This window comes from Pteronotus mesoamericanus, unplaced genomic scaffold, assembly GCF_021234165.1.
Source record: "Pteronotus mesoamericanus isolate MK-2021 breed Mesoamerican mustached bat unplaced genomic scaffold, CSHL_Meso_final contig_82, whole genome shotgun sequence".
In the NCBI taxonomy this organism is placed as follows: domain Eukaryota; kingdom Metazoa; phylum Chordata; class Mammalia; order Chiroptera; family Mormoopidae; genus Pteronotus; species Pteronotus mesoamericanus.
The window spans coordinates 1313494-1338472 of record NW_026555265.1 but is presented as its reverse complement, the minus strand read 5'-3'; the positions used below and the strand labels follow the sequence as shown (position 1 = coordinate 1338472).

General features: G+C 44.7%; 1 protein-coding gene across 6 annotated transcripts in view; it reads left to right on the top strand.

Moving 5' to 3' along the window:
• The window catches only part of DGKG (diacylglycerol kinase gamma), a 191693-nt gene that overhangs the window by 134701 nt on the left and 32013 nt on the right, over positions 1-24979 (top strand). For all 6 annotated transcript variants that reach the window (XR_008530109.1, XR_008530106.1, XR_008530105.1 and 3 more), the window contains exon 21: positions 8878-9055. Coding sequence is in view for 1 of the 6 variants with exons in the window: in XM_054585079.1 (XP_054441054.1) it covers positions 8878-9055 (178 nt within the window). In the remaining 5 variants the exon portion in view is untranslated. The remainder of the gene's footprint in view (positions 1-8877; positions 9056-24979) is intronic.

The window sequence follows — 24979 nt, the reverse complement described above, 5'->3', positions numbered from 1 at the left end:
AGGCCTCGCACAATGCCTGAAATGAAGTAATTGCTCTGTATTGATTGTAAAATTGAGTCAAAGTGTGAAAAATCTTGTAATTAGTGTGAACGGTAATAGAAATTACCACTTGACCAGCCTCAAGTGAGACCTTTTTGTTGGAAACCACAAAAATGAAAGCGACCTACCTTGCTCCATTTGTTTTTAAAGATTTTTATTTACTTATTTTAGAGAGAAGGGAAGGGAGGCAGAAAGAGAGGGAGAGAAACATCAATGCGTGACAGAAATATCGATCGGCTGCCTCTCTCATGCCCCCAACTAGGCATGTGCCCTGCCCCTGCATCGAACCAGCAAGCTTTCAGTTTGCAGGATGACACCCAACTCACTGAGCCATACCAGCCAGGGCCCACCTTGCTGCATTCGTAACTCAACGGGGGAGATGGCTAAGCCTGCAGCCTGGCACTCAGACCTCTTCTAAGAGCGTGGCTCGTAGGAAGACCTCCCACGCCTATCTCTGAGCTGCTGCTGGGACCTTTGAAAGTTGCAGAGGGTGTGGGACAACTGTGAACCCAGGACAGGAAATGCCAGAGTTCTCCCACCTCTTTCCCACCAAACAGAGTTAAGACAGTGAGTGGGCAGAGCACATATGGCACCAAGGGTGCCAGGCAGCGAAGGGGTCAGAGAAAGTGACCCTGAAAGGCAGAAGGGAGTCTCCATTCTGAGCCCTCTCTCATGGCCCAAAAGCCTACCTGCGTCGGAGCCCTGCCGGTCCCTATGGCCATCAACCCTGACCTCTGTCTGCAGGAACTTCTGACCCCTCAGAAAGTCCCATCCACCCCATGTCAGCTGGAGCTCCCCCGACAGACCAAAAATCCTGTTAATCTGCATCCAGAGCAAGAATGCCTCAACACACCAGGTTTCTTTAACTTCGGGAGGGTGGAGCAGCGGATAGGAAATGGCTTTGCCCTCTGTCCAACTCTGAGGCAACCCACCACCATGCACTCTCAGAAACAGCAGTTTTGTTTTTGGAAACTGGCACCCAGCACAGGCTTGCTCCTGGAAATGAATTTGGTTCCCCCCAGCTGCAATGTTCTACTTCCAGCCTCCCTGCCAACACCCCCTTCCAGCTGCCCCTCTCAAAGGCACCATTGTGCCCGCCTGGCACAGCAACAGAGGAGGGCTGAAGAGGAAGAAAACATTTTCTGCCCATGGGATGTTCTTAAGCAGGTTGTGTGTACATGGCTTCAATGCTGCATTCCTGGAACCCACACAAACCCGCCAAAACTCCATCATCCCTGTCACAGATGGCAGCCACTTCCCAGTCTCACTGGCCCACCGCAGCTCACTGTCAGAGTACGCAGAGCACACAGCTGGGTGGGCAAGGCTGGCGGGAAGCGGGGATCGGATGACACTCTTTTCAGAACAGCTCTCTGGCCTGCCAAAACAAGGCTGAATGAACACAGACTCCGAGTCCCTGATCTAGAAGGGAATTTAGTCCCACTTACCACTCAATAAACTCATTATGGCACATCTGCTAAGTGCACATCTACTCTCCTCTCGAATACTCCAAAGATAGGAAGCTCGCTACTCTTCCAGGTGCCTGCTCCATTGCTGGACAGCTCTGACTTTTAGAAAGTTCTTCTCAACATTGAACAAGGATGTGTGTCCTGTTCACCACCATAACCTTCACTTGTCAGCACTAAGCACAATGCTTGAAACAAAATAGATGCACAATAAGTGTCCGTGGTGTACATCAGTGAATTCCCCATCCGTTGGGCCTGTTTCTACCCTCTGGCAGCACACAGAACGTGCCTTCTTGCTCCTCCACATGACTGCCCTTCATAGGGCTGAAGATCTGTTCTCCATGTTGTCATTTATTGATCTTCATTGAACTCAATATCCCCAGTTCCTTTACAATTCGATGTACAGACCCATGACTATCCTGACCACTCCTCTCTTGCTAGACTCCACATTTTTCCAGTGTCCTCTTTAAAATGAGGAAGCAAATCCCTTGTATGTAGGATACTCCAAAAGTGACCTCATAGGTAATAGCACACAAGATAAATGGGAATCAGGTACATACTGTATACGTGAGTTGGGCTGTCTTCTTGATCTTGTCATCTGCACGTCATGCAGGAAGCCTGCAGGTTCATGAAGCCTACCATGAATTTGGAAAAGAAGGACCTTCCTTAGTTTCACTGAGTCAATGTTTCTTCATCTGTAAAAACAAGCCTAAAAATACCAACACTGTAGGGTTGTAAGGATTAGACATAAAATATACAAAGCACCTTGTTCATAATAGTTACTCAATAAACGATGTATATTAATGTTACCATACAATATACGTGTATCCCTATTAGTACCTAACTGCCCCTCTGAATGCATGGAAGCCACTGTCCTGTAGGATTTACCATGCTAGGCCAATTTTAAAAAAAATTATACTGAACTGTCTTTCCAATTATGCTATTACCCCTCATCAACGCCACTCAATTTATCACCTTTTTTTCCCCTCAAGTAACACATCATGTTATTGACACTAAAAACATTCTCTCTAGTTCTTCTCTAGGGAAAACAGACATCACTGCTTGTCCTGGCTGCTTTACTTTCATTCCCAATAAACTTCTCTATTCTGGCCATAGACCCAGCAGATATGCAGATGCCTACTTCCTTCCCAGTGGGGTGCTGGAGCCAGCGTGCCTGATGGAGCGTCTTCCCAACACTGTTTTCAGTGATGTCATGTTAGTAGCTTGAAACTGGCCTCAGTGAGAGTATTTATACCAGGAAACAGCACAATCAGAGCTGCTTCTCCTTCTCCTCTCTTTCTCTCTCTCTCTCTTTTTTTTTTCCTGGAGATCCTGATGTGAAGCATTTAGCAGCATACCACAGCCTCTAGCATCGACCTGACCTTGAGGACAGGAGCTACGTCCCATTTCTGTTCCACCCCCAGGGTCTAGCACAGAGTCAGTAGATTCTCATCATACTTGAAGGATAAATGGATGCTTTTGTCTTCTGTCTCTTAATGTCTCTCATATAAACCGTGCCCCTGTGCCCTATTCTTGTTACCAGCTGTTCAGATAGAGATTTCTCTTAGCCATGATCCAAGGACCTCTTCTTGCAGACTTGGGTTAATGTTCCATATCTCTCCCCAACTTGGACATTCAGTCCACTTTATTTTGTCAATATTTTTATCCTGGGAAGTTGTGGGAATCCATCTGGAAGGAACAAAACCTTGTCAGGTTTTTGAAGGAACACCTTGGTTTCCATTTTGGGACTTCTCCACGTTCTTTCTTTCGATTAACAAATAGTTATATGAGTCATCGGATATGGGTAAGACATGGCTGTCACTATGGAGAACCCAGAGCAGTGTAACTCACATATGGGCCCTGCCCTCTGAGAGCTTACAGTCTCCTGGGAACATGCAAATATTCAAAATAGAAGTCAGAATATACTTTCCCCATGAGACAAAAACAAAGCAATGAAAATTCAAAGAAAGAATATCAAGTTCTAGCTAGAACATTGGGGAAAAGCCTCACAGAGCAAAGAAAGGGCTTTTGAGCTGGAAGGGTAGGATTCTAATGGGCATAAAAGAGTTGATGAGCAGCCTAGGCAGTGAGTACAGCAGAAGCAAAAGCAAGTGGGCCCAGCTATGTGACCTATATGCAGATCACTTTCGTCGACCATGCCTGGCCTTTGCTAGAGCCCAGCGAACCCTCTTCCTCAGCTATTTTCCTCTTTCCAAACCAAAGAGGGCCTTGGAGCAGCACCCGGGCTTCCCCATAGTCTAACTTACATTCTAATGTAAGGAAGCATCCAGTTCACAGACGAACATCCTCCCCACCTACCAAAGCAGAAATGTTCCCACTGTAAATGAGCACTACCACTGCATCCTTACCAAGACCCTACAGGGCCCTGGGGCTGGACTGAGCAGTGTACTGGTGCTTCCCCTTCACCTCATGGCTATCAGCATCCTGATCCCTCAAGAAAGGTGGTGGTGGAGGTAGGGCGATCTTGGTCAGGTCTTTATGTTAGTCACCTTTCTGCCCTTGAGTGTGTATCTGAGCTCTGACATGGAGGCCAAGCATCAAGGGAGGCCCCTCTCTCCTTCTGCCCATCACCCTCTCAGCCCATCAGAACCCGTATTCAAGTGTGTCCGGATGTCACCCGCCTCTTCCTCAGCTTTCTCCCTTCCTCCCCACTGTAACTGAAATATTATTTTCCCAAGAAGTTGCCTAGCACTTCCCTATTTCCTCTTCAAAAGATGCCCCCCACCCCACCCTGACCAGTGTAGCTCAGTTGGTTGGGTGTCGTCCTCCAAAGCTAAAGTTCGCTGGTTCAGTTCCTGGTTAGGGCACATAAACATCCCACCGCCATGTTCAGCGTCTTCTCTTCCACTCCACCTGCTTTCCCAACGTCCTCTTTCCTCTATCCACTCATCCAACAAGTATTGATTGAGTATCTTCTCTGCCTCAAACATCCGTGAACAACCTTTTCCTCAATCGTATTACTCTTTTAGATCCAATCTTATCTCTCCTGCCCCATTTGTCCCCCAACCATGTGGTGATTCTGACTGTTCCCTCACTACCACCCCTAGAGTCCCCAGTTAAGCCCTAGCTCTTGCAAGAGATAGCTGTGTGACCTAGAAAGGTCACTTACCAACCCTAGGTCTCATTGTTCTCATTTTGGCAATTAGAGATTACCAAATCTGGTGTTCCATTTGGCTTTCTGTGCTTTGGCCTTCATCTAGTTGCCCAAAAATTCCTCTTTACAAAATCACTCATGACCTCTTGGTTGTCAATCCAAATGACCAGAGGTCTAATTCCAGATATCCTGACCCTGATTACCTGTGTGATTTGAACTATTTCTTTCATCTCTTTAAACCTCCATTTTTCTCATCTATAAAATGTGGTGATTGTATTGCATGACCTTTCAAGACTCTTCAGATCTTTGATTCCATGAGAACATAGATACAGAGAAGACAGAGAGAGAGAGAGATCCTTTTTGGATAGTAGGCAGGTAAGAATTCATGGAGAAAATGGCATCTGTAGAAATTTGAAAGAAAAGCAGAAAAAGGGACTGTAGTAAGAATCATCCTCCACTGATTAAGATCTGTCTAATGGAAGATTTGGATGGGCAACACTTGAACCCACTAAACAATCTAAAGGTCACAAAGAGAGAGAGAGAGAGAGAGAGAGACAAGCTAACTAATGAGATACAATAGTACAATAGGAAATATACAACCCCGCTGATCAGGCCTCTAGAACTAAAAGTATCAATTTACTGAAAATAGAGGAGATAGACTGAGAATGTTTAAAAGACACCTCAGAGATGCAATCAGAGAAATCCAAAATCTCGAAAATGCTACAGCCATACTTCTCAAAGTGTGGTCCATCACACACACAGCATCAGTATTACCAGAGAGCATGTGGAAATGCAGAGTCTCAGGCCCCGCCTGAGACCTCCTGAGTTAAATCTGCATTTAATAATCCTGCAGTGATTCATGCACACATTCGAGTCTGAGAAGCACTGCTGGACAGGACAAATGACCCATTTTCTTCAGTAAATATTAAAAAACAAGGGGATAAAGGATAAGGAACTTACAGATCAAAAAAAGCTAAAAGTCAATCAACCAAATTTAATCTGTATACCTTTCCGACAAACCAATTATTTTTTTAAATGAGACTATGGAGGAAATTTGAACAAATACTGAATATTTATCAGTATTAATGAATTATTGTTACTTTTAAGAGTGATAATAGTGTTGGTGTATTTCTTTTTTTAAGAGTCTTATTTAAAGATACATACAAAAGTATTTATAGATTAAATGCTTGAGTATCAGGACTTTGCTATAAAATAGTTCCTTATGGAGGTGGGGAAATGAACTGGGATAGAGTTATATCAAGATTAGCTGTAAATTGCCAATTGCTGAGGCTGAGATTTTGGGTACGTGGGATTTATCATTCTCTCTACTTCCCTCTATATTTGGAAATACCCGTTTTAAAAAAATGATTAAAAGAAATACCAAGAAAGAGTCATCAAAGATGGGAGAGGCAAATCAATAGAACACAGTGCGAGGAAACCTAAGAGAGAAAATACCAAGCTGAAAGGGGGCACGTGCCCCCAGAGCTACTGGGTCCTGGGTTCCCCCTTAGATACGCCCGGTGGAGGTCATTCCAGAGAGCAGACGCAGCCCAAGGGCAGGAGTATGTAAAAAACAATTCAATCTGCGCTCTAAACCAGAGAAAATCCCCGTAACTATGGCACCGTGAATCAGGTTAGAAGAAGAGAGAATTTCCTAGTTGCTAAAAACTGAAACAGGTCATCAAATAAATTATGGGATCTCCTTCTCTGAGGACCTTCAGAAATAGGATCCTCAGGACTGATTGGAGTCGGCCTTGCTCCGGGGAGAGGAGGTTCACATCCGCAGCCTTTTCAGGTCACCGAGGCTGGCGGACACAGGGCAGGGAGCGGATAATGCGGCGGGAGGGGAGGGGGTGGAAAAGCCCACAACCCGGGCAGGGAAGCATCAGTGCCCTCCTTCCCTCACCTCTGTTGTCAGTCTCGCTCAGGGTGCACAGCGAACTTGGCGGATCCTAGTTCTGCCCACGATTGTGGGGATTCGAGATGGGGGGAGGGGAGATGGATTGGGAGGGAGAGGATGAATGCGCATTCCCAGTGCATTTCATTTGCACATAACTGCGCCTTGGCTTCGTAACCCAGTTTCTGGTTACCTATGCACCGGCCCTCCACCAAACAAACAAACCATGCTGGGCTCAGAAAGAAACCAGAACTCTGGGTGTCTCCTGAGCAAGGGTAACCAACATTGTACGTGGCCGACAGCCGCGGGCTGGTGCGGTGCGGCGCGGCCTGGGCGGAGGCGCGCGCGGGCCGCTCCCGGCCTGGTCTCGGGCAAGATTCCCGATCCGCTTCCGAGGGGGCTGGAGCGGGACTGGCCTTGGTGCACCGCACCCCGTTCAGTGCCTGCAGCGCCGCCTCGGACCCTGACGCTCGCGATCCAGCACTTCGCCGCCCACGCACACTCGGAGCACGGTTGCGGGTTTGTCTGTCTCCCTACCCAAGACAAGAGCTTTCTGTTTCAGCCCAAAACTGGTCTATAAATACCTGAGTTCCACTGCAGCGTAGCCTCGAGGGCTGCCGGCTAGCTCAGTCCCAAATTAAGGGACGGCTAATCGAGCGCTCAGGGACCACCGCCCTCCTCGCGCTCTCCCCAGGAGCCCCCCGAGTCGGAGCTGCGGGAAGGGGCCTGGTGACGTCATGGAAGCTTTGCAGGATTTAGCTCAGAAACCCGCCCAGGAGCAGCCCAGGGCCTGTGTTCCATTTAAGCCGACTGGATACCACTGTTGGCTCCACTTTCCCAAATCCGGCGATTTCCCCTGAGATCTAAACGGGCCTGGGATTCTGGGAAATCATTATGTGATGGCTAGTTCAAGAACCGCAAAGAATAGGCAGGCAGGTACTGGCTGGCCAGGCTCTCACTATCATGGGTCTGGCCAAGTGGCCATTAGAATGCTTCCAGCAAAGTCTCAGGTAGTAGGAGAATCATTTGAGTCATAGTAACTAACTTACAAGATTATTATGAAGGTATGAATATGATGTCTATAAAAGCTCACTTGGCAGATGGCAATGCTTAATGCACATGCACAACGATGATGATGATTTCATCTGGTATCTGGTGAGTTGTCCCAAGAAGGAGGAACGAGGGTCAATCTGTCTGGCTTCAGAAAGGAGAATAGGACTAATGGGTTGAGGTGGGAAGAAAGTGCATCTGATTCAACAAAGAGACCTTTTTCCCAATGAAGAAGTGAGTTCCTAGTTACCAGAGAAGCTCACTCTATTCCATTTTGTAATTGGTAAAACAAGTCATGAGCATAAGATACCATAAATTAAGAACTTCAAAGAAATCAGAAGCTAAGCCAATGTGAATGGCAACACCCCCTACCTTTCTATTCCTCTGCTGACAAATCTCTAGAAGCCTGGGTTTGTAAATAACCTTGAAGACCATGGATTTTGGTTGCATGCTTTTGATTTTTCCTGACTCACAATAAGCAAGATGAAGAGCTTGAGTTTTGTAGTGAAATTCCCAAGCTTAGAATCCCTGCTCTGTTATTTTTCAGCTGTGCAATCTTAGCTCACCTGGGTCCAGTTTTTCTTCTGCAAATGAAGTAAAGTACCTACAATCCTGATGAATAGGATCAGAGCTAATGTATTTCTTGCTGAATTGACAAACATTATGGCAGAGCGGACTGAATTTATCAATAAATGAGACAGGCAAAATCAAGCCTTCTTGGCCTTTTGCACTTGGCGGGGGATGCGGGTGGTAGAGATTGGGTAAACAAACTGTGCTACATCAGCAAGCACATATGCCAAAACTGCACTTAGGATGCAGATACGGAGACAGGCAAATTCTGAAAGCCGTCCAACTCTTAGTCTTCTACTTTCACAGGAGGGATAAAATGAAAAGTGGTAAATGAAACTTTCTTGTCGTTGCTGAGAAACTACTGTGCTAGGTTTTGGACTCAGTGTCCTACCCAAATCTTCACAATGGTTAGAAAGGGTCAGAATTAATGATAATGAGTCTGGACTGAGAAACAGGTTTGCAATTGTCTTGTGAACCATCCCTAAAGCCCTTCTAGACCTATAGGCGGCCTCTGGAGTCTGCTCTTTTCCCCACACATGGCCAAGACTAGAGCTCCTCGACCTCACTACAGTGGCCATAGCATTAGGCCCGAGAAAATTTACCCAAGATTCAGCTACTGACAGAAGCAGGCTGGTGGCTGAGGGCCCATCACATCTTTCACGAGAGCCCCGCCCCCCACACAGAACCTTATACTGGGATGCACTGAGGATACTAACAGATGACCTTTTCTCTCTGCCCCACAGTGTGACGGGGTTGGAGTGGACCTGAGCAACATCTTCCTTGAAGGCATTGCCATTCTCAACATTCCCAGCATGTACGGTGGCACCAATCTCTGGGGAGAAACCAAAAAGAACCGGGCTGTGATCCGGGAAAGCAGAAAGGTTGTCACTGACCCTAAGGAACTGAAATTCTGCGTCCAAGGTAAGTCAGGCATGAGGAAAATGGCTATAGGTCAGTGCCCTGGTAAAAGGGTATTCTGGTGGGTAGTGTTCATGCTCTGGGGATACACTGACTCATCATCCCTGATGTTGCAAAGTTTACAACCTAATTGAGAAGAGAAAATTAATAATAAGGGAGTTCTTATTGACCATCAGTAGTCAAGCTGTGGGACTCCACGAGGTCAGGAGTCAGACGCTGCTCCTAGCAAGGTTATCACTACTCTCCAGTAATTTTTTCCAATAGTCCATTCTCAACTTTCATCTCACTTCACCTGTCAGTGACATTTGACCCAACTGATCTCTCCCTCTTCCTGAATATATGTGGCTTCCAGGACTCCACACATTCCTGGTTTTCCTCCTACCCCACTGGTTACTCTTTCTCAGTCTCCTTTGCTGATTCCCCATCTTCTCTCTAATCTGTTGATGTTGGAGGGTCCCCAGGCAGGGTCACCAACCCTCTTTTCTTTTCTGTCTATACTCACTGCCCTTGATGACTTCATCCAGTGGTAAGACTTTATTTAAATTCCACGTGAGTGCCGATGACTCAGCATGTCCAAAACAGAACTCTTGGTGTCCCTCCCCCAAACCATCTCCACCCACAGCCTTCCCCATCTCAGCTGAGGATGGCTCCACCCTGCCCATTGCTGGAGCCAATATACTTGGCATCATCTTTGACTCCTCTTTTTATCTCATATCTCATATCCAATTTATCAGAAAATCTGTTAGTTTTACTTTTAAAAGTAAAGGGTGCACCCACTTCTTACCACTGCATTCCTACCACCTTGGTCTGAGCTACCATCCTCTGTTCCTTAGGTTACTGCAAATCCTCCTAACTGAATTTCCGACATGTATCCCTGCCTTGTGTACAGCCTGTGCCACCACTGCATCAGAGGACCCCTGCAAAACGATGTCAGATTATGGCATGTTCCTGCTCCAAATCCTGTGGTGGCTCAAAGTAAAAGCCAATGATCTTCATGTGGCCTAGAGGGGTCCCAGGTGGTCTGGTCTCCCAATACTTCAGAGACTTTATCTTCTTCTACTCTCCCCGTTACCCTCTGGCTTCTCTAGCCCTGCTGGCTACTTCCATGAACTGACTATTCTTTCTGCCTGGGACAACTAGTTAGTATGCCTTAGAAGCCATCAGCTGTGCCTTCCCCCTTTCAACCCATCAAGAAACAGAACACAGCTTTCTGAGAGTGCCCTTAAAACTACCTTTACTCCTACCCCTTACCAGCCATTTCCACCAATGAACCAAGTGGGGACTCAGTCAGGGCTTCTGGCAGCTCCAACTGCTCTGTGCATTGGCAGAAAGGGCCCCACTGATCCTCAGGGGTTCTCAATAGACTGGTGAGCTGGGGGAGAGAAACCATGTGTAAAGGCATTTTCAAAGACATCACACCAGGAGGCAAGAGACTGAATTGAGTCCAAATGCTACCACTAACCTACTTTTTGACACCTCAGTTTTCTTTGCTGTAAAACCAACCTCATATGTAAAATTTTGAGAGCTGAACAAATGAGATTGAACCAGATCATTGGTTCTTAAACCATGTCTCTTTGTTGTAAATGAAGATTCCTAGGCCATAGCCCAGATCTACCTAATTAATCTTTGGGTTGGATCCTGGTAATGAGCTCCTCAGATGACTCTGATGAATTGCCAAGTTTGAGAACCACTGACATAGACAAGTGTCCATGAATCTAGGTCTCTCCCAGGCTATCAGTGCTAAGATTGGATGTGGTCCCACCAGTAAAAGGAGACAAAGCTTGGCGACCATTTACATAGGGGAAGGTTACTTGCTTGAATCCATCTATTAGATAGTCATATTCTAGATGAAGTCATCAAGAGGTGTCATCTTGACATCTCCATCCTTTAAGAGAGAACTCGGGAATTTTTATTTATCTGTTGCCCTCTTAAGCCCCCTTTATTTCACAGTAAACCTTCCAACTTGTATAAATTATTAAACTGAATAATGTGTTCCTCCTTCCACCCTTGGCAGGGGAAGTTGCGGGTGACAGCAGAGGGTGGGGGAAGCACTGGAAATTGTAGAAAGTTCCTGAAAACTTTTCCCACCCTGATCCTCCTACCTCAGCCCCCACTTTAGAATCCAGCCCCATCAGAACAGAATCAGAGGAGACTCCTCCCCTCCCTCAACCCAGGGGCTTTGGAAAGCTCTTGCTGAGGACATGTTCTGGTTAGGAGGCAAGGACAAGCTACATCTTCCCGTTACATGTCTGACTGTATTTCCTCCCCTTCACACAAGAGTAATGTGTCTGCTGATCACTCTTGACCATCATATACAGGAACTCTCTTCCCCAAATGTCCCACTCTGACTCCCAGAATGTGCTTTCAGAGCTAAAAATGAAGCTACTTCCTGTTATTTGGAGGAGGCCATAAGCTGATCAGAGCACAGGTTGAGAGAGGGGCCCTGGCTTCTGGGCTTTGCAGAGACATTAACACTGAGCTATCTTTTTGAAAGGGCCATGATCTCATGTAAGTTGAGATATTGGAGAAAAGCTAAAGAGACAACCTATTTTAGTGGGAAAGCATTGTCTTGGGAGTCAAGAGACTTGGATTCCAGTTCATACTGCCTCTCTCTAGCATGTGACGTTAGGCAAGTCCTTTTACTTTCTAGGGTTTAAATTTTCATTATCTGTAAAATAGGTGAGGCTGACAATCATATAGGTTTCTATAGATCATAGGTTCTTGATGGCTCCACAGAACTAAGGAATGGACAGGTTTTGGTCTAGATGGACTCCCTGAACAAAACTGTATGGCCAGGTTCTTCCTCCTTTCAGTGCATTTTGTCCCCAGTTTATAGGGCAGCAGCTAAGAAGGCAGGGATCTCTCTCTCTCTGCATGTTCTTCATTTGTTGGGATTCTTTAATCCTTGGCGGTTTCACTGGGCTTGGAGATGAGGGAAGAGTCAGGAGAGAGTAGTAAGAAGGAAGGAATTTATCATAGGATATATAAGAGGACGTGACAATAGAAGGAGTTACTGTCAAGTCTTTCTTATCATAAATCAGTTTTTGCCCTTGGAAAAGCAACCCAAGAGAGATCACCATTCAAGATTAGCATGGAATGAATTCTATAAGGAATTAGCTGATTAGAAAGCAATGAGGAGCTGGGAAAGGCACCAAGCAGTTAGATGAGCAGGGTTTACATTTACACCTTAGTTTTACAAACCTTGGGAAGCGACCTCACCTCCCTGAGTCTTGGCTTCCTCATCTATAAAATGGGTATAATACCACCTAGCTTTTTATGAAGATGATGGGTATGAAAGTGCCTGAAACACAGTTTAAGCTCAAACCTTAAAAAAATATTCCCCTTACCTTTAACCCCATTATATACTGGAGCATACCAGTTGAATTCCTGATTTTGACATTTTTACCTTTAGCATTTCCATCTACTCGCACCATCACTAAGAAAGAGCAGAACTCATGCCAAGCTGCAGACCAGCCTTTGTCCTAGCACATTAAACTCATTCCATCAACTGTCCTGTCCCCAGTGTCTCCTTTCCCAGTGCCTGGCCCAGTGTAGTTAGTCAAGAAAAGGTTGTTGGATAAATGACACATACATTAGATATTGTTTCTTTTTAGTTTTTATAACAACAATAACGACAGTGACAGATAGTCTCTTGTATTTCATTTTATTTCATTTCATTTTTTCATTTTTCATTTTCATTCATATTTCATTTTAGCTTGTGAATAGTTTTGCATATATTAACTTCAGGTAATACTAACCAGAGACCCATGCGCAAGGGTATTCCCACTCCCACCCATATTCTTATTTCATATGGGAGAAACCCAGGCCCAGAGGTGGGGTAGGATTTATATAATTTATTTCCAGTGGTGCAGCAGGACCAAGTTCATGATTTCTAGTCTAGCCCCAAGTGGCTAGTAGCCAACTAGAAAATGTATTTAAGGTCCTACCCTGTGTATTTCACAAGCTAGGTACTCAGAACATGGGAAGCATTTATGAGCCAGTCTAGGAAAGGCTCCACATATACTTGTTGAAATTCTGCTCCTCCTGCAAGGCCTACCTCAAGGGCCTTCTCTGTCCTGGAGCCTATAGAAGGAAGTCCAGATTTGAATTCCTAGAGCATTTAATTTTGCCTTCTATCTTTACAGTACACTGATAACGGGTTGCCCCGTGCCATAGGCATGTTCATCCTCATCATACCTTCTGCCGGTACCTGGAAAATGGGAAGCATGTGTTCATGTTTGTGTTCCCTTCAAAGCCTAACTTCCTACTTGCCTCACGTTGTCCTACAGAAATGTTTGTTGGAGGGAAAGGGTGAGGGAGAAGGAATCTTGCCTTTGGGCTACAGCACAGTGGGTGTTAAATTCTGGAGCAGGACAGGAACAGGCACTTAGTGAAAGCTCTTGGGGGAAAAAATAGTCTCATAAAGAGTTATATATAGTGAACCTGCAAATTTTGTTCAATGGAAACATTAGAAACCCATTTGATAAGTAAAAGATGTGTTGGCTATTTTCAAATAAGTAATTCAGCTGTAACTTAGAGGACTTGCGCTTGAGAGTCATTGTAGAGTAAGGGATTGAACAGCGAACTACGAGTTAGAAGACCCAGGCCTCCCCACCACCAGCCGTATGACAGTTGGGTGAGTCACTGAACACTTGTTATAAAATGGAAACAACCATAGTCTCGCTCCCTTACCATTGTTTGAGAGTTGAATGAGATCATCCATGTAGGGCACTTAGCAGAGGGCCTGGAACGTGGTGAGCTCTTGATCAGTAATACTCAGAATTATCATTAAGTGATAAGTGGAAGGTGATAAGCACTTAGTATATGATTTTTGAAAAAGGACCAAATTTAGAATTTCACTGTCTTGACCTCTGCTTCAGGAATTTGGTCTAGATTCTCTTTAAATTACCTATGTCCCTAACAACCTATAACTCCAGGGTTATTTGTTGTCACTGTGCTTAAGCCATTTGGCTGTTGCTGCCAGTGTGGGGGTTACTAGAGCTGGCTGTCCAGTGAAGCAGGGTAGGATAAGGGTGCTAAGTCTTGAATCCAGGTGAAGCTCCAAGGGCATGGCACAGATCTGGATCAGTCCCCATGAGGCTGGGAAGCAAAGCCCTGGAGAGCTCTGCCATGGTTTTCTCTCTTGCCCCACCCTAGATATGAATGTGAGGCTTCCAACACCTTTTCCCACACTCTTTGCTGAGGCTCACATCTGTGCCAATCCAGCCTTCAGGCTTGAGCCAGCAGCAACCTTGAGGCTATGTCACCCACACTTGGCCCTTCTGGCTATTGGATATCAAAGCAACATTACTCTCAGTGACTTCTTAGTCAATCCCATTTGAAAGACAAATGGGGTGTCCTAGACAAGATTCCAAACAGAGAGGGCAAAACCTCCCTAGAGCTTCACCAGGTTATAATTTTTGCAATTCCTGGTGAACAAAGACAAGGAGGCAGACACCATTAGTAGAATGTACACTTTGAGTCAATTTCCCAGCAGTGGGGACATGCTTTCTGTCATTTATTCAACACATTTATGAAGCTCCTACCAAGTGCCAGGCACTGGGGAACAATGAGCAAAAACAGACATAGTCCCCATAGCCAGAGGGGAGCACGGGAGCCAGGTGTCAATAAAATAGTCCCACAGATAGACATATAATTAGGTGATAAGTACTAAGAAGCAGAGTTGCATGACTACCCAGGGCCTCAGCAAGGCCAGCAGGCCAGGATGTAGCTCACAGGGGAGCCTTGTTAGCCTGGTACTCGAACCAACGGAACAGGCACTCCCACCTGGCACATGCATGCAGTCATCAAATCTCACCCAGATGCCGAGGTCTCGTCTGGCAAAAGGAAAACCCTCCTGCTTCACAGTCAGTTGACTTCACTACTTTGCAGAGCGCACATGATTCAATCTGCTGCACACTCTGGCTGCATGGATTTTCACTCATTGTATGGACTATCTTCCGAATCCCAAATCAGGAAATAGAATGCCATTCAGCCATCTGAGAGTCACACTCCCAGGTGAGGAGCTAGAGCTCAGAGCACACAACACAATAATTACAAGCACATGAGTTCATTGTTCCTTGGGGCTTTCTTTTCACCTTCGTGAAACCATAACAGAAAGTGACCTGTTGGGTTCAGGAGCTGTCCAGGGTTATAGGTCCCCAATTTTCCCATTCAGCACACATCTGACCAGAATGACTGTCATAGTGAGCCACAGTCAGCCACTCACTACTCATTTGGGTTGAAAGAAAAAAAATGTTTCTAGAAAGCGTGCATTTCACAGAGGTCTCTCTGGCCAAGGTCTCTCCTGGGGGCTGAGACAGAGGAAGACAAGTGACCCCGAAACAGCCTGGGGGTTTCTTCAGGGGGACTGTGTGCACTGGGACTCCCCTCAGCTCTGAGAAGTAACCATGGCAACATGTGTCATTCCTCTTAAATGCTTGCAGGCCTACAGAGACTTCGCTTTGTTTTTTACAGGAAGTCACAGCTTTGTCATTTGGTCTTTTGAGTGCCCACATTGCAATCAACATGCCCCAAAGTAGGCATTATCTTTCCCCTCTTTACACACCCTACCCGCCTCCTACAACCCACTGCTTCTCCCTGCATCCCCTGCCTTGTTAATCGCCTTACCTGTTGCCCATGCTAGAGACCCAGAGATATGCATTTCCCCTCAGAGCTGACCCAGGAGGCTCACCTCCCATCTGCCTCCTGTCCTCAGTCTCCCAAGCCCCTGTCTATTCCCAGTTGATTCAACATCAGGCAGTTGCTTTTGTGGCATCTGGCAGGGGCTGCCTGCTGGACTCTGCAGGGTAGACCAGGTATGTTTTTACAGCTTCCAAATGAAAGCTGCACAACTTGTTTCTCAGATGCCTGTTTCTATAGAAATTATGATATTTTTTATGTAGTACTGAAATCCTGGAGTCACCGGTTTCTTAGAGATTTAGAGATCATTTTATCCTCTAGGTAAAAAATGTGAGAACTAGCAAGGTGAAGTCGCTTGCCCTTGGCCAAACCCAGGGTGAAATGCAAGTCTTTTAGATCACTCAGGCCAGCTCTGGGTCCACGAGAGCAGGGATTGGCCAACGTTTTCTGTAAAGGACCTCATAGTAACTATTAAAATAGGCTCTGTGGGCCATAGAGTCTCTGATGCAACTATTCAACTCTGTCCATCAAGCAAAAAGCAGCCATGGAGAATACATAAACAAGTGGGCATGGCTGTGTCCCAACTCATTTACTTACACAAACAAGCTGCAGGCTGAATTTGGCCTTCAAGCTGTGGTTTGCCGGTCCCTGCACTAGAACCTCTTGTGGTTCACACCCAGCAGCACTGGCATCACCTGAGAGTGTCAAAAATGCAGACCCTCAAGTCCCAGGCCAGACCTCCTGCAGCCAAATCCGTGTTTTAACAAGATTCCCTCGGATACTGAAGTCTGAGAAGCACGGCACTGGAGGGCTGGCTACTGCCCCTAACAATGCCAGGAAGAAACTTTATGCATTAGAAACGTCCATGAAAAGGTGGCCCCGGGACTAGAGCCCAAGTCCTAGTGTTTCAAACATGCAGTTCTTTTCTACCCACCCCAGCTTCCCCATCTCTGGCTGGCCCTGGCCCAACTGGAATTCACTGGAAATTCAAGGCAAAGCAAGCATTCATTCTTCTTCAGCTGACTTCTAAATCTAGAGGACTCAAACTCACACTACCACGCCCCCCGCCAAAGACCTGGGAGGGGCTGGTGAGGTAGAAGCTGTTCGGCATCTGCAGAGGGGAAACTTGCTCACACAGGTTCAAGCTGGAGTTAGACTCCAACTTAATTCCTGCCTTAGGAGGTTTGCTTCTTAAAATAGAACCACAGAGTGAAGAAACCTTTCATTTTTCACAGGCAGAAGAAAATTCTAGACTGGCTCTTTGGCAGGCCTAGACACCTTACATTTTCCCTCTTCTGCTTTCCTCATCTTGGCCCATATACCAGCCCCTGTTCTCCTGTAGCAACTGTTCAGCCATTTTATATCAGGCACCTCCTAAGACCCAACCCACCGCAAAATTCCATGCTGGCCACATGCTCTGCCCAGCACGAATGCTAGTATTCTTCCTCATCTGTTTCTAATGTGCGCAAGAAGTGTTTCATCTTCTCAATGAACCAATAAATGTGTATTGGGCTGTTCTTTGTTGAGCACTTACTTATGAGCCAACCCTACTGAATATTTAAATAATTTAATCTATTTTATGGCTCAGGACACTGAAGCTAATGAGGTAAAGAACACACAGATAATACCCCATGGGGCGTGGCCTTCAAGAAACTGCAGTGCTTTAGGAGCTATAGAGGATGCAAGCAAGAGTACCACACAGTCTAGCCCTTCAGTGGTTCACAGTATACATACAGGAAATATATGTAGAACAACCATGTTAACACTGGCGTGAGAGGCAAGCAACGTGGAGCAAGAGAAACAGAGTTATCGTAAGAGTGTGGGAAGTAAGGACAAAGAGGGTCCTCCTTAGAAATTCTATCGTTAGCTGTTCAGCACTGTGCCATGCACCTAGGAGGTGATCCATAAATATTCAATGAATGAATGAATGAATGAATGAAATGAAATGAACAAACAAAATAGAATGTGCTGTGTGTGCTAATACTTGAAGCTTAAAAAGATTTGAAAAGACAGTGAATGAGAGAAGGGAAGGTAGGCCAGGAAAGTAGCACTCAGAAGTAGCAATAAACATGGCCATGGAATTTATACAGGATCCTTTGAATAACAGAAAGAGATGAAGGGTTTTAAGCCAGGAACAATAGGAGGTGAGAGTAGGGTACAGTTTGGATTAGAGGAAAAGGAAAGGAACTGGTAGCAGGGAGACCAGTTAGGAGGCCAATGCAGAAGATAGACTTATAGCTCTAAGGCCTTGAACTGGGAGTCAATGGCCTAAAAAGGAAGAGTGGACAAAGTCAAGAGGAAATGGGAGACAGACAAAGAGGACACTGCCATGAGGGAGATTTCCTCCCACCCCACCAACCAGCCAAAAGGATCCCAGCGTCTACCTGCAAGCTCAGCCTTCTCCTGCCTTCCTCCACACCCAACCCTCTCCCCCATGCCAGCAGCTCCTGTTCACGGAAGGGATGCCCTTAAACAGGGGCCTGCATCTTTTCCACCCTCACAACGCTGCTAGGGCCCATCTCTTCCCATTTTCAGGCCAATTCATTCAGCATTTGTTAGGCACCTACTTGGATTTAGCATTAGATGCTAGAAATATTTTACATCCATCATCTTACTTTAATCCCCTACAGAGACACTTTATAATTAGAAAAATGAGGCCCAAGGAGGTTAATTGACCCGTCCAAGGCCACACTAATTGGTGGATCTGGGACTAGAGCCAAGTCCTAGAATTCCAAACACGGCATTCTTTCTGAACGCACCACAGTACTCTCTGCCACCTCCCCATTTCTGGCTGATCCTGACCCAACAAACAGAAACACCCCTCCCGATTGTGGCTTCCTTCTAGCTTTGCCTATCTGGGGCAGGTGGGTGGTGTTAGCATCTCTCTGAGCTGTGATGCATTTGATCGGTGTAGATCTCTGCAGTGCACCTTATGTGTGTCATGACTGAGAATCAGGTTTGAGTTGAACTAGAAAATCTCACCACTGGTTAATTTTATTACATACACTCTGCCTGAAATTGAAGCTTCTTGGGCTCAGTGAGCAAAGTAATGCCAGGTAATACACCAACTGGTCTTTTGACATCAAGTCAAGAAATTTAGCTTTCCATTCGATAGGATTGTGTTGCCAAGAACCCTGAGAGGAGGTGAGATGAGGCTCGCTCCACATCAAGTTCACTTCCCTGGCTTCAGACACCCTATCACTTTAAGAGTTCATCTCTGCCTTGAGTCAGACTCTTTATTCTGAGTTTATTTTTGGAGTCAGACAGGTTTGAATTCCAGCTTTACCACATGCCAACTTTGTGATATTAGGCAAGTTCCTCCATCTCTTTGAGCCTCAAGGATGTTGTTGCTGTTTTGTTTTTCTTTTTAAATTGGAATAATAGTTTCTACCTAACAGAATTGCAACAATGATTAAAAGCAATAACTTTTGTAAAGCTCTAGGCTTGGCCTAGAGTCTGTGCCCAGTAATGGTCATTCTCTTCATTGGGACCATCAGGTCACAATTTCCTGTAACTCCACTGTCTCCCAGAACTTACAAGACATTCTCGTGCTTGGCTTTTCTCAGAGGCATGATGATGCCAGGCCCTTGCTTCGGAGCCATTTCCAGGAGATCCTGTTTGCATGAGTAATTCCCCACCACACAACTCTGCCAGCATACCCCTTCTCCTTTTCTGAAGCACCTGACTCTTAGCATAGTGAAGTCTAGAAGCCCTGCCCCCAAAGTACAGAGTACAGAGCCTTCATCAGAAGCCTGCCAACCCTGGAAGAGAAAGCCACCAGGAATGGAGGATTCTGACCCCACCCTCAAACAGGCTTTCAGGAACCACCAACAATGGTCATTGTGAGCCAGCACTTGCCCCAGTGTAGGGTTACGCAGAATGTTCTGTGTTCTGCACAGTGTGAGCAATGGTGAGGCTGCTGCCGATCTGCTCTTGACCCAGACAGCTGGAAAATCCAGGCTTCACTGCCATCGTTGGAGGAGCTCAGACAGACCTGAAGAACAGGACACTTCCTCCCCCAGTATGGGAAAATGGAGGCCCTGAGGATGGAAGTGACTTGCCCAAGATCACACAACCAGATAGCCAGAGCAGAGACCAAAATTCCAACCCCTGCCTGCTGGGCCAGCACACTGCCTCTCCCTCTGACCCTGCCACTTCTCTCCTCCTTAGAAAGCAGAGGCTCTTGCTGGTTCTCATTTCTGCCTGCTTCCATCTGGATTATCCAGAGTCCAAAACCACTTCTATGTCCCAATGAGGCTTTACAGACCCTCAGGAGTAGAAGAAACCTGCAGCCAGTGTGATGAGGACGGGGCACAAAGGCAACTCCCCTCAGAGGGGGTGCCCAGCGGGACTAGGGGTGTCAAATCGATGCCTAGAGGATCCTACTCTGCTGCCCCCTTGCTCAGCCCAGGAACAAGGGAAGGCCTGATCATTGTGGGATTGTATTGCACACTTGCACACACACACACAGGAAAGGAAAGGAACTAACGGACCTCATTTCCATATAAAAAGCGGAGTATCCTCCCTGTTTTTGTATAAAAGAAGTAGAAATATGGATACTTCATTCACCAGGAGGGTCAGTCACCCTAAATCTCAAGGTCACAGTATCTCTGATTTTCGTAGAATCCCTACCCTTCTCTTCCTCAGCACCCTATTCTTCCCCTTCCCTCTCCTCCTGCCCATCCCCCACCCCAGCCCTCTTCCTCTCCTCCCCCTTTCTTCTCCTGCACTACCGTCTCTGAGCTGCATTAATTACCATCTGCAGAAGGCCATGCACTTACCATGTAGCAAAACCAGAATTTCCTGAGGAAGTCCCTTTCTAAGAAAACAAAACACCACAATAACAGCAACTGTGTCTTGAGGGCCTGTTTGTGCTGTCTGTGCAGGGCACTTTTTGGCTTCACTTCTGAATCTCACAGCAACCCTGTCAGTGAGCCTTTATACCCACATTTTCCAGATAAAAGACAGACTCAGAGAAGTTAAGTGACTTCTCCCAAGATAATAAGACTAGTGAGTGCCAAGCCGTAGGATTCAAACTCAAGTCCGTCTGAAGCCCACAGCCTAAGCTTCACTGCCTCCCTCAGGAGCACATGCTTTATGCTGTGTTTACAGAATGCCTTAGAATCAGCCCTCCTACCTGTGTAGTTGGCTGACCAGGGGCCGTCTGCCTCTATCCTGTGTCTGAGTTAAGATCTCTAGAGAAAGCATTGGTCATAGATTATTCTTCAGGATAGTTATGATGGGGATACTTGAGGGCCTGGTGCTTTGAGATGCCAGGTGGGAACAAGGCAGGGGGGCGGGGGCATCCTGTGTGGATAGTTACAGCCTTCCTTTCTTACTCACCTTTTGTGCCCAAGGAAGTCCCAAAGGCCCCTCCCCCTCAGAAGATCAGGAAACTGTCTTTTGGGGTTCTTTCCATCTCCCCACCCCCAGGCTATTTTCAGGCTGCCATGCTTTTAAGCCAGCTTTGAAGCTCTTTAGCCAGGAGCAGTCTTTCATCTGCACAAACCAGACCCAGTGGGAAGCTTAGACAGACAGATCAGTGCATGGCTTTGTTGGGCTTTGGGTGCCTGAGCCGCCAAGGACACGTGGCCCATCTCCATGGAAATTTGGAGGCAGGAGAGGAGCCCAAGGTGACACCTGCCGCAGTGTTGGCAGGGCAAGTCTGAGGGAGGTCGGCTAACTACACTCACCTGTCTAGACTGTGAGGACTGAGCCTGGCCCCACCGTGAGGCAGAGCTGGGCTTACATCCTTCCTTACCTCTGAGGAGAGTAAGAAGGTCCCACACAGCCCCAGTGCATGTCAACTTCTCAGTAGCACAGTGATAAGGACATTACTAATTGCTATTTACAGAACACCTTCACATTCTTCAGCTCTTTTGTCCTCAAAATAACCCATGAAGTAGGTTTTATTATTGTTCCTGTTCATGGAGAGAATTTTTGTCATCCCCTCTCCCCAAAATTAACGTGTTGAAGCCCTAGTCCCCAGAACCTCAAAATATGACAGTACTTGGAAATGCGGCTTTAAAGAGGTGATTAAGTTAAAATGAGGCAGTTAGGGTGGGCCCTAATCCAATCTGACTGGTGTTAATTTAAGAAGAAGAAATGTGAAAGAACAACAAATGAAGCCCAAAGTGAGTAGAAAAAAAAATAATAACAGTAAAGATTAGAGCAGAAATAAATGAAAAGGAGACTAAAAATACCATGGGAAAGATCAGTGAAATCAAGAGCTGGTTTCTTTGAAAAGATAAACAAGATTAATAAATCTTCAACCAGACTTATCAAAAAAAAAGAGAAAGAGGACCCAAATAAATAAAATCAGAAATGAAAGAAGTAACAAATGACACCAAAGATATACAAAGAATTGTAAGAAAATATTAAAAACAATTATATGCCAACAAATTGGACAATGTGGACAAAGTAGATAAATTCCTGGAAACATACAATCTTCCCAAACTGTATCATGCAGAATCATTAAATATGAATAGGCCAATTACAACTAATGAAAATGAAGTAGTAATAAAAAAAAAAACTCCCAATAAACAAAAGTCCCAGACCATGTGGCTTCACAGATGAATTTTATCAAACATTCAAAGAAGAATTAACACCTCTCCTCAAACTATTCCAAAAAAAATTGAAGAGGAAGAAAGACTTCCAAGTTCATTTTACAAGGCCAGTATCATCATAATTCCAAAACCAGATAAGGACACTACAAAGAAAGAAAATTATAGGCCAATGTCCCCAATAAACATAGGTGCTAAAATCTGCAACAAAATATTAGCAAACTGGATCCAGCAATACATTAAATAGATTATACACTATGATCAAGTGAGATTTATTTGGGGGATGCAAGCTTGGTACAATATTCACAAATCAATAAGTGTATTACACCTCATAAGCAAAAGGAAGGATAAAAATCACATGATCATATAAACAATGCAGAAAAAGCATTTGATAAAACCTAGCACTCATTTAGAGTAAAAATGCTCACCAAAGTGGGAGAAGAGGGAACATACCTCAACATAATGAAGGCCATATACAAAAAACCTACTGCCAACATCATACTCAATGGACAAAAATTTAAAGTGTTTCCTTTGTTTCCCTTAAGGAACAAGACAAGGATGTCTGCTTTCACCACTCTTATTAAACATAGTACTAGAAGTCCTAGCCACAGCAATCAGACAAGAAGAAGAAATAAAAGACATCCTAATTGGAAAAAAAGTAAAACTGTCATTATTTGCAGATGATATGATACTGTATATAAAGAACCCTAAAGATTTCACCAAAAAACTATTAGAACCAATAAATGAATTCATTAAAGGAGCTAGGCACAAAATAACTACCCAGAAATCAGTTTCATTTTTATACACCAATAATGAACTGTCAGAAAAGGAAACAAAGAGGACAATTCCATTTACAATTGCATTAAAAGAATAATAAAATACCTTAGAATAAACTTAACCAAGGATGTAAAACACCTGTACTCAGAAGATTATAAGACACCAAAGAAAGAAATTGAAGAAGATATAAATAAGTGGATGCACATATAGTGTTCATGGATAGAAAGAGTTAACATCATTAAAATGTACATATTACCCAAAGCAATCTAGATTCAACGCAATTTCTATCAAGATAAATTGCGTATTTTATAGAACTGGAACAAATATTCCAAAAATGTATGTGGAACCACAAAAGACCCAGAATAGCCACAGCAATCTTAAGAAAGGAGAAGAAAGTTGGAGGGATCATGCTACCTGATAACAAACTATACTGCAAGGCCATAGTAATCAAAACAGCATGGTACTGGCATAAAGATGACATACAGATGAATAGAAGAGAATAGAGGGCCCAGAAATAAACTCATGCCTTTATGGTCAGTTGATATTCAACAGAGGAAACAAGCACATACAATGGTGTGAAAATAGTCTCTATTCAATAAATGGTGTTGGGAAAATTAGACATATACATGCCAAAAAAAATTAGACCACCTGCTTACACTATACACAAGAATAAACTCAAAATGAATTAAAGACTTAAATGTTAGACTTGAAACCATAAAAATCCTAAAAGAAAATATATGCAGCAAGATCTTGGACATTTCTTATAGCAAGATCTTTTCTGATATGTTTCCTGAGGCAAGGGAAAGAAAAGTTTAGTTATATCAAACTAAAAAGTTTTTACACAGTGAAGCAAACCTTCAACAAAATGAGAAGACAACAAAGACAACCTACTGAATGGGAGAACATATTCACCAATTATATATCTGAGGAGTTAATATCTAAAATTTATAAAGAACTTATAAAACTCAACACCAAAAAAAAAACAACCCAATTAAAAAATGTGCAAAGACCCTGCAAAAACACTTCTCCAAAGAGGACATACGGATGGCCAATAGATGTATAAGAAGATGCTCAATGTCACTAATCATCAGAGAGATGCAAATTAAAATCACCTCGCACCTGTCAGAATGGCTACCATCAATAAATCAACAAACAAGTCCTGATAAGAATGTGGAGAAAGAGGAACCCTTTTTCCCCATTGGTGGGAATGCATGTTGGTGCAGCCACTGTGGAAAACAGTACAGAGTTACTTCAAAAAATTAAAAAGAAACTGCCTTATGACCCAGTGACTCCACTTCTGGGAATATATCTGAAGAAACCTGAAACACTGATTTGAAAAAATATATGCACCTCTATGTCCATTGAAGCATTATTTACAGTTGTCAAGATATGGAAGCAGCCCAAGTGTCTGTCAGCTGGTGAGTGGATAAAACAACTATGGGACCTTTATGTGATGGAATACGATGCAGCTATAAAAAAACAAGGAAATCTTATCTTTTTTGACAGTATGGATAGACCTGGACAGTAATATGTTAAGTGAAATATGCCAGAAAGAAAGACAAGTACCATATAATTTTATTTGTAGGTAGAATCTAATGAACAAAATAAACAAAATAGAAACAGGCTTACAGAAACACAAAACAGACTGACAGCTGTTAGAGGGGAGGTGGTTAGAGGGGAGGTACCTTTAGGTGACCGGATGAAAAAAGTGAAGGGATTAAGCCTAAAAATAAAAGAAGAAATTTAGACACACAGAGATACCAGGAATTTGCGTTTACAAGGGAAAGACTATATGAAGAGGCATCAAGGGGTTGCCCTCTGCAAACCAAGGAGAGAGACCTCCCAGGAATACAAGCCAGCCTGCACTGTGATCTTGGCCTTCCCGCCTCCAGAACTGGGAGAAAATTAATTTGTGCGTCTTAAGCCACCCAGCCTGTGGGATTCT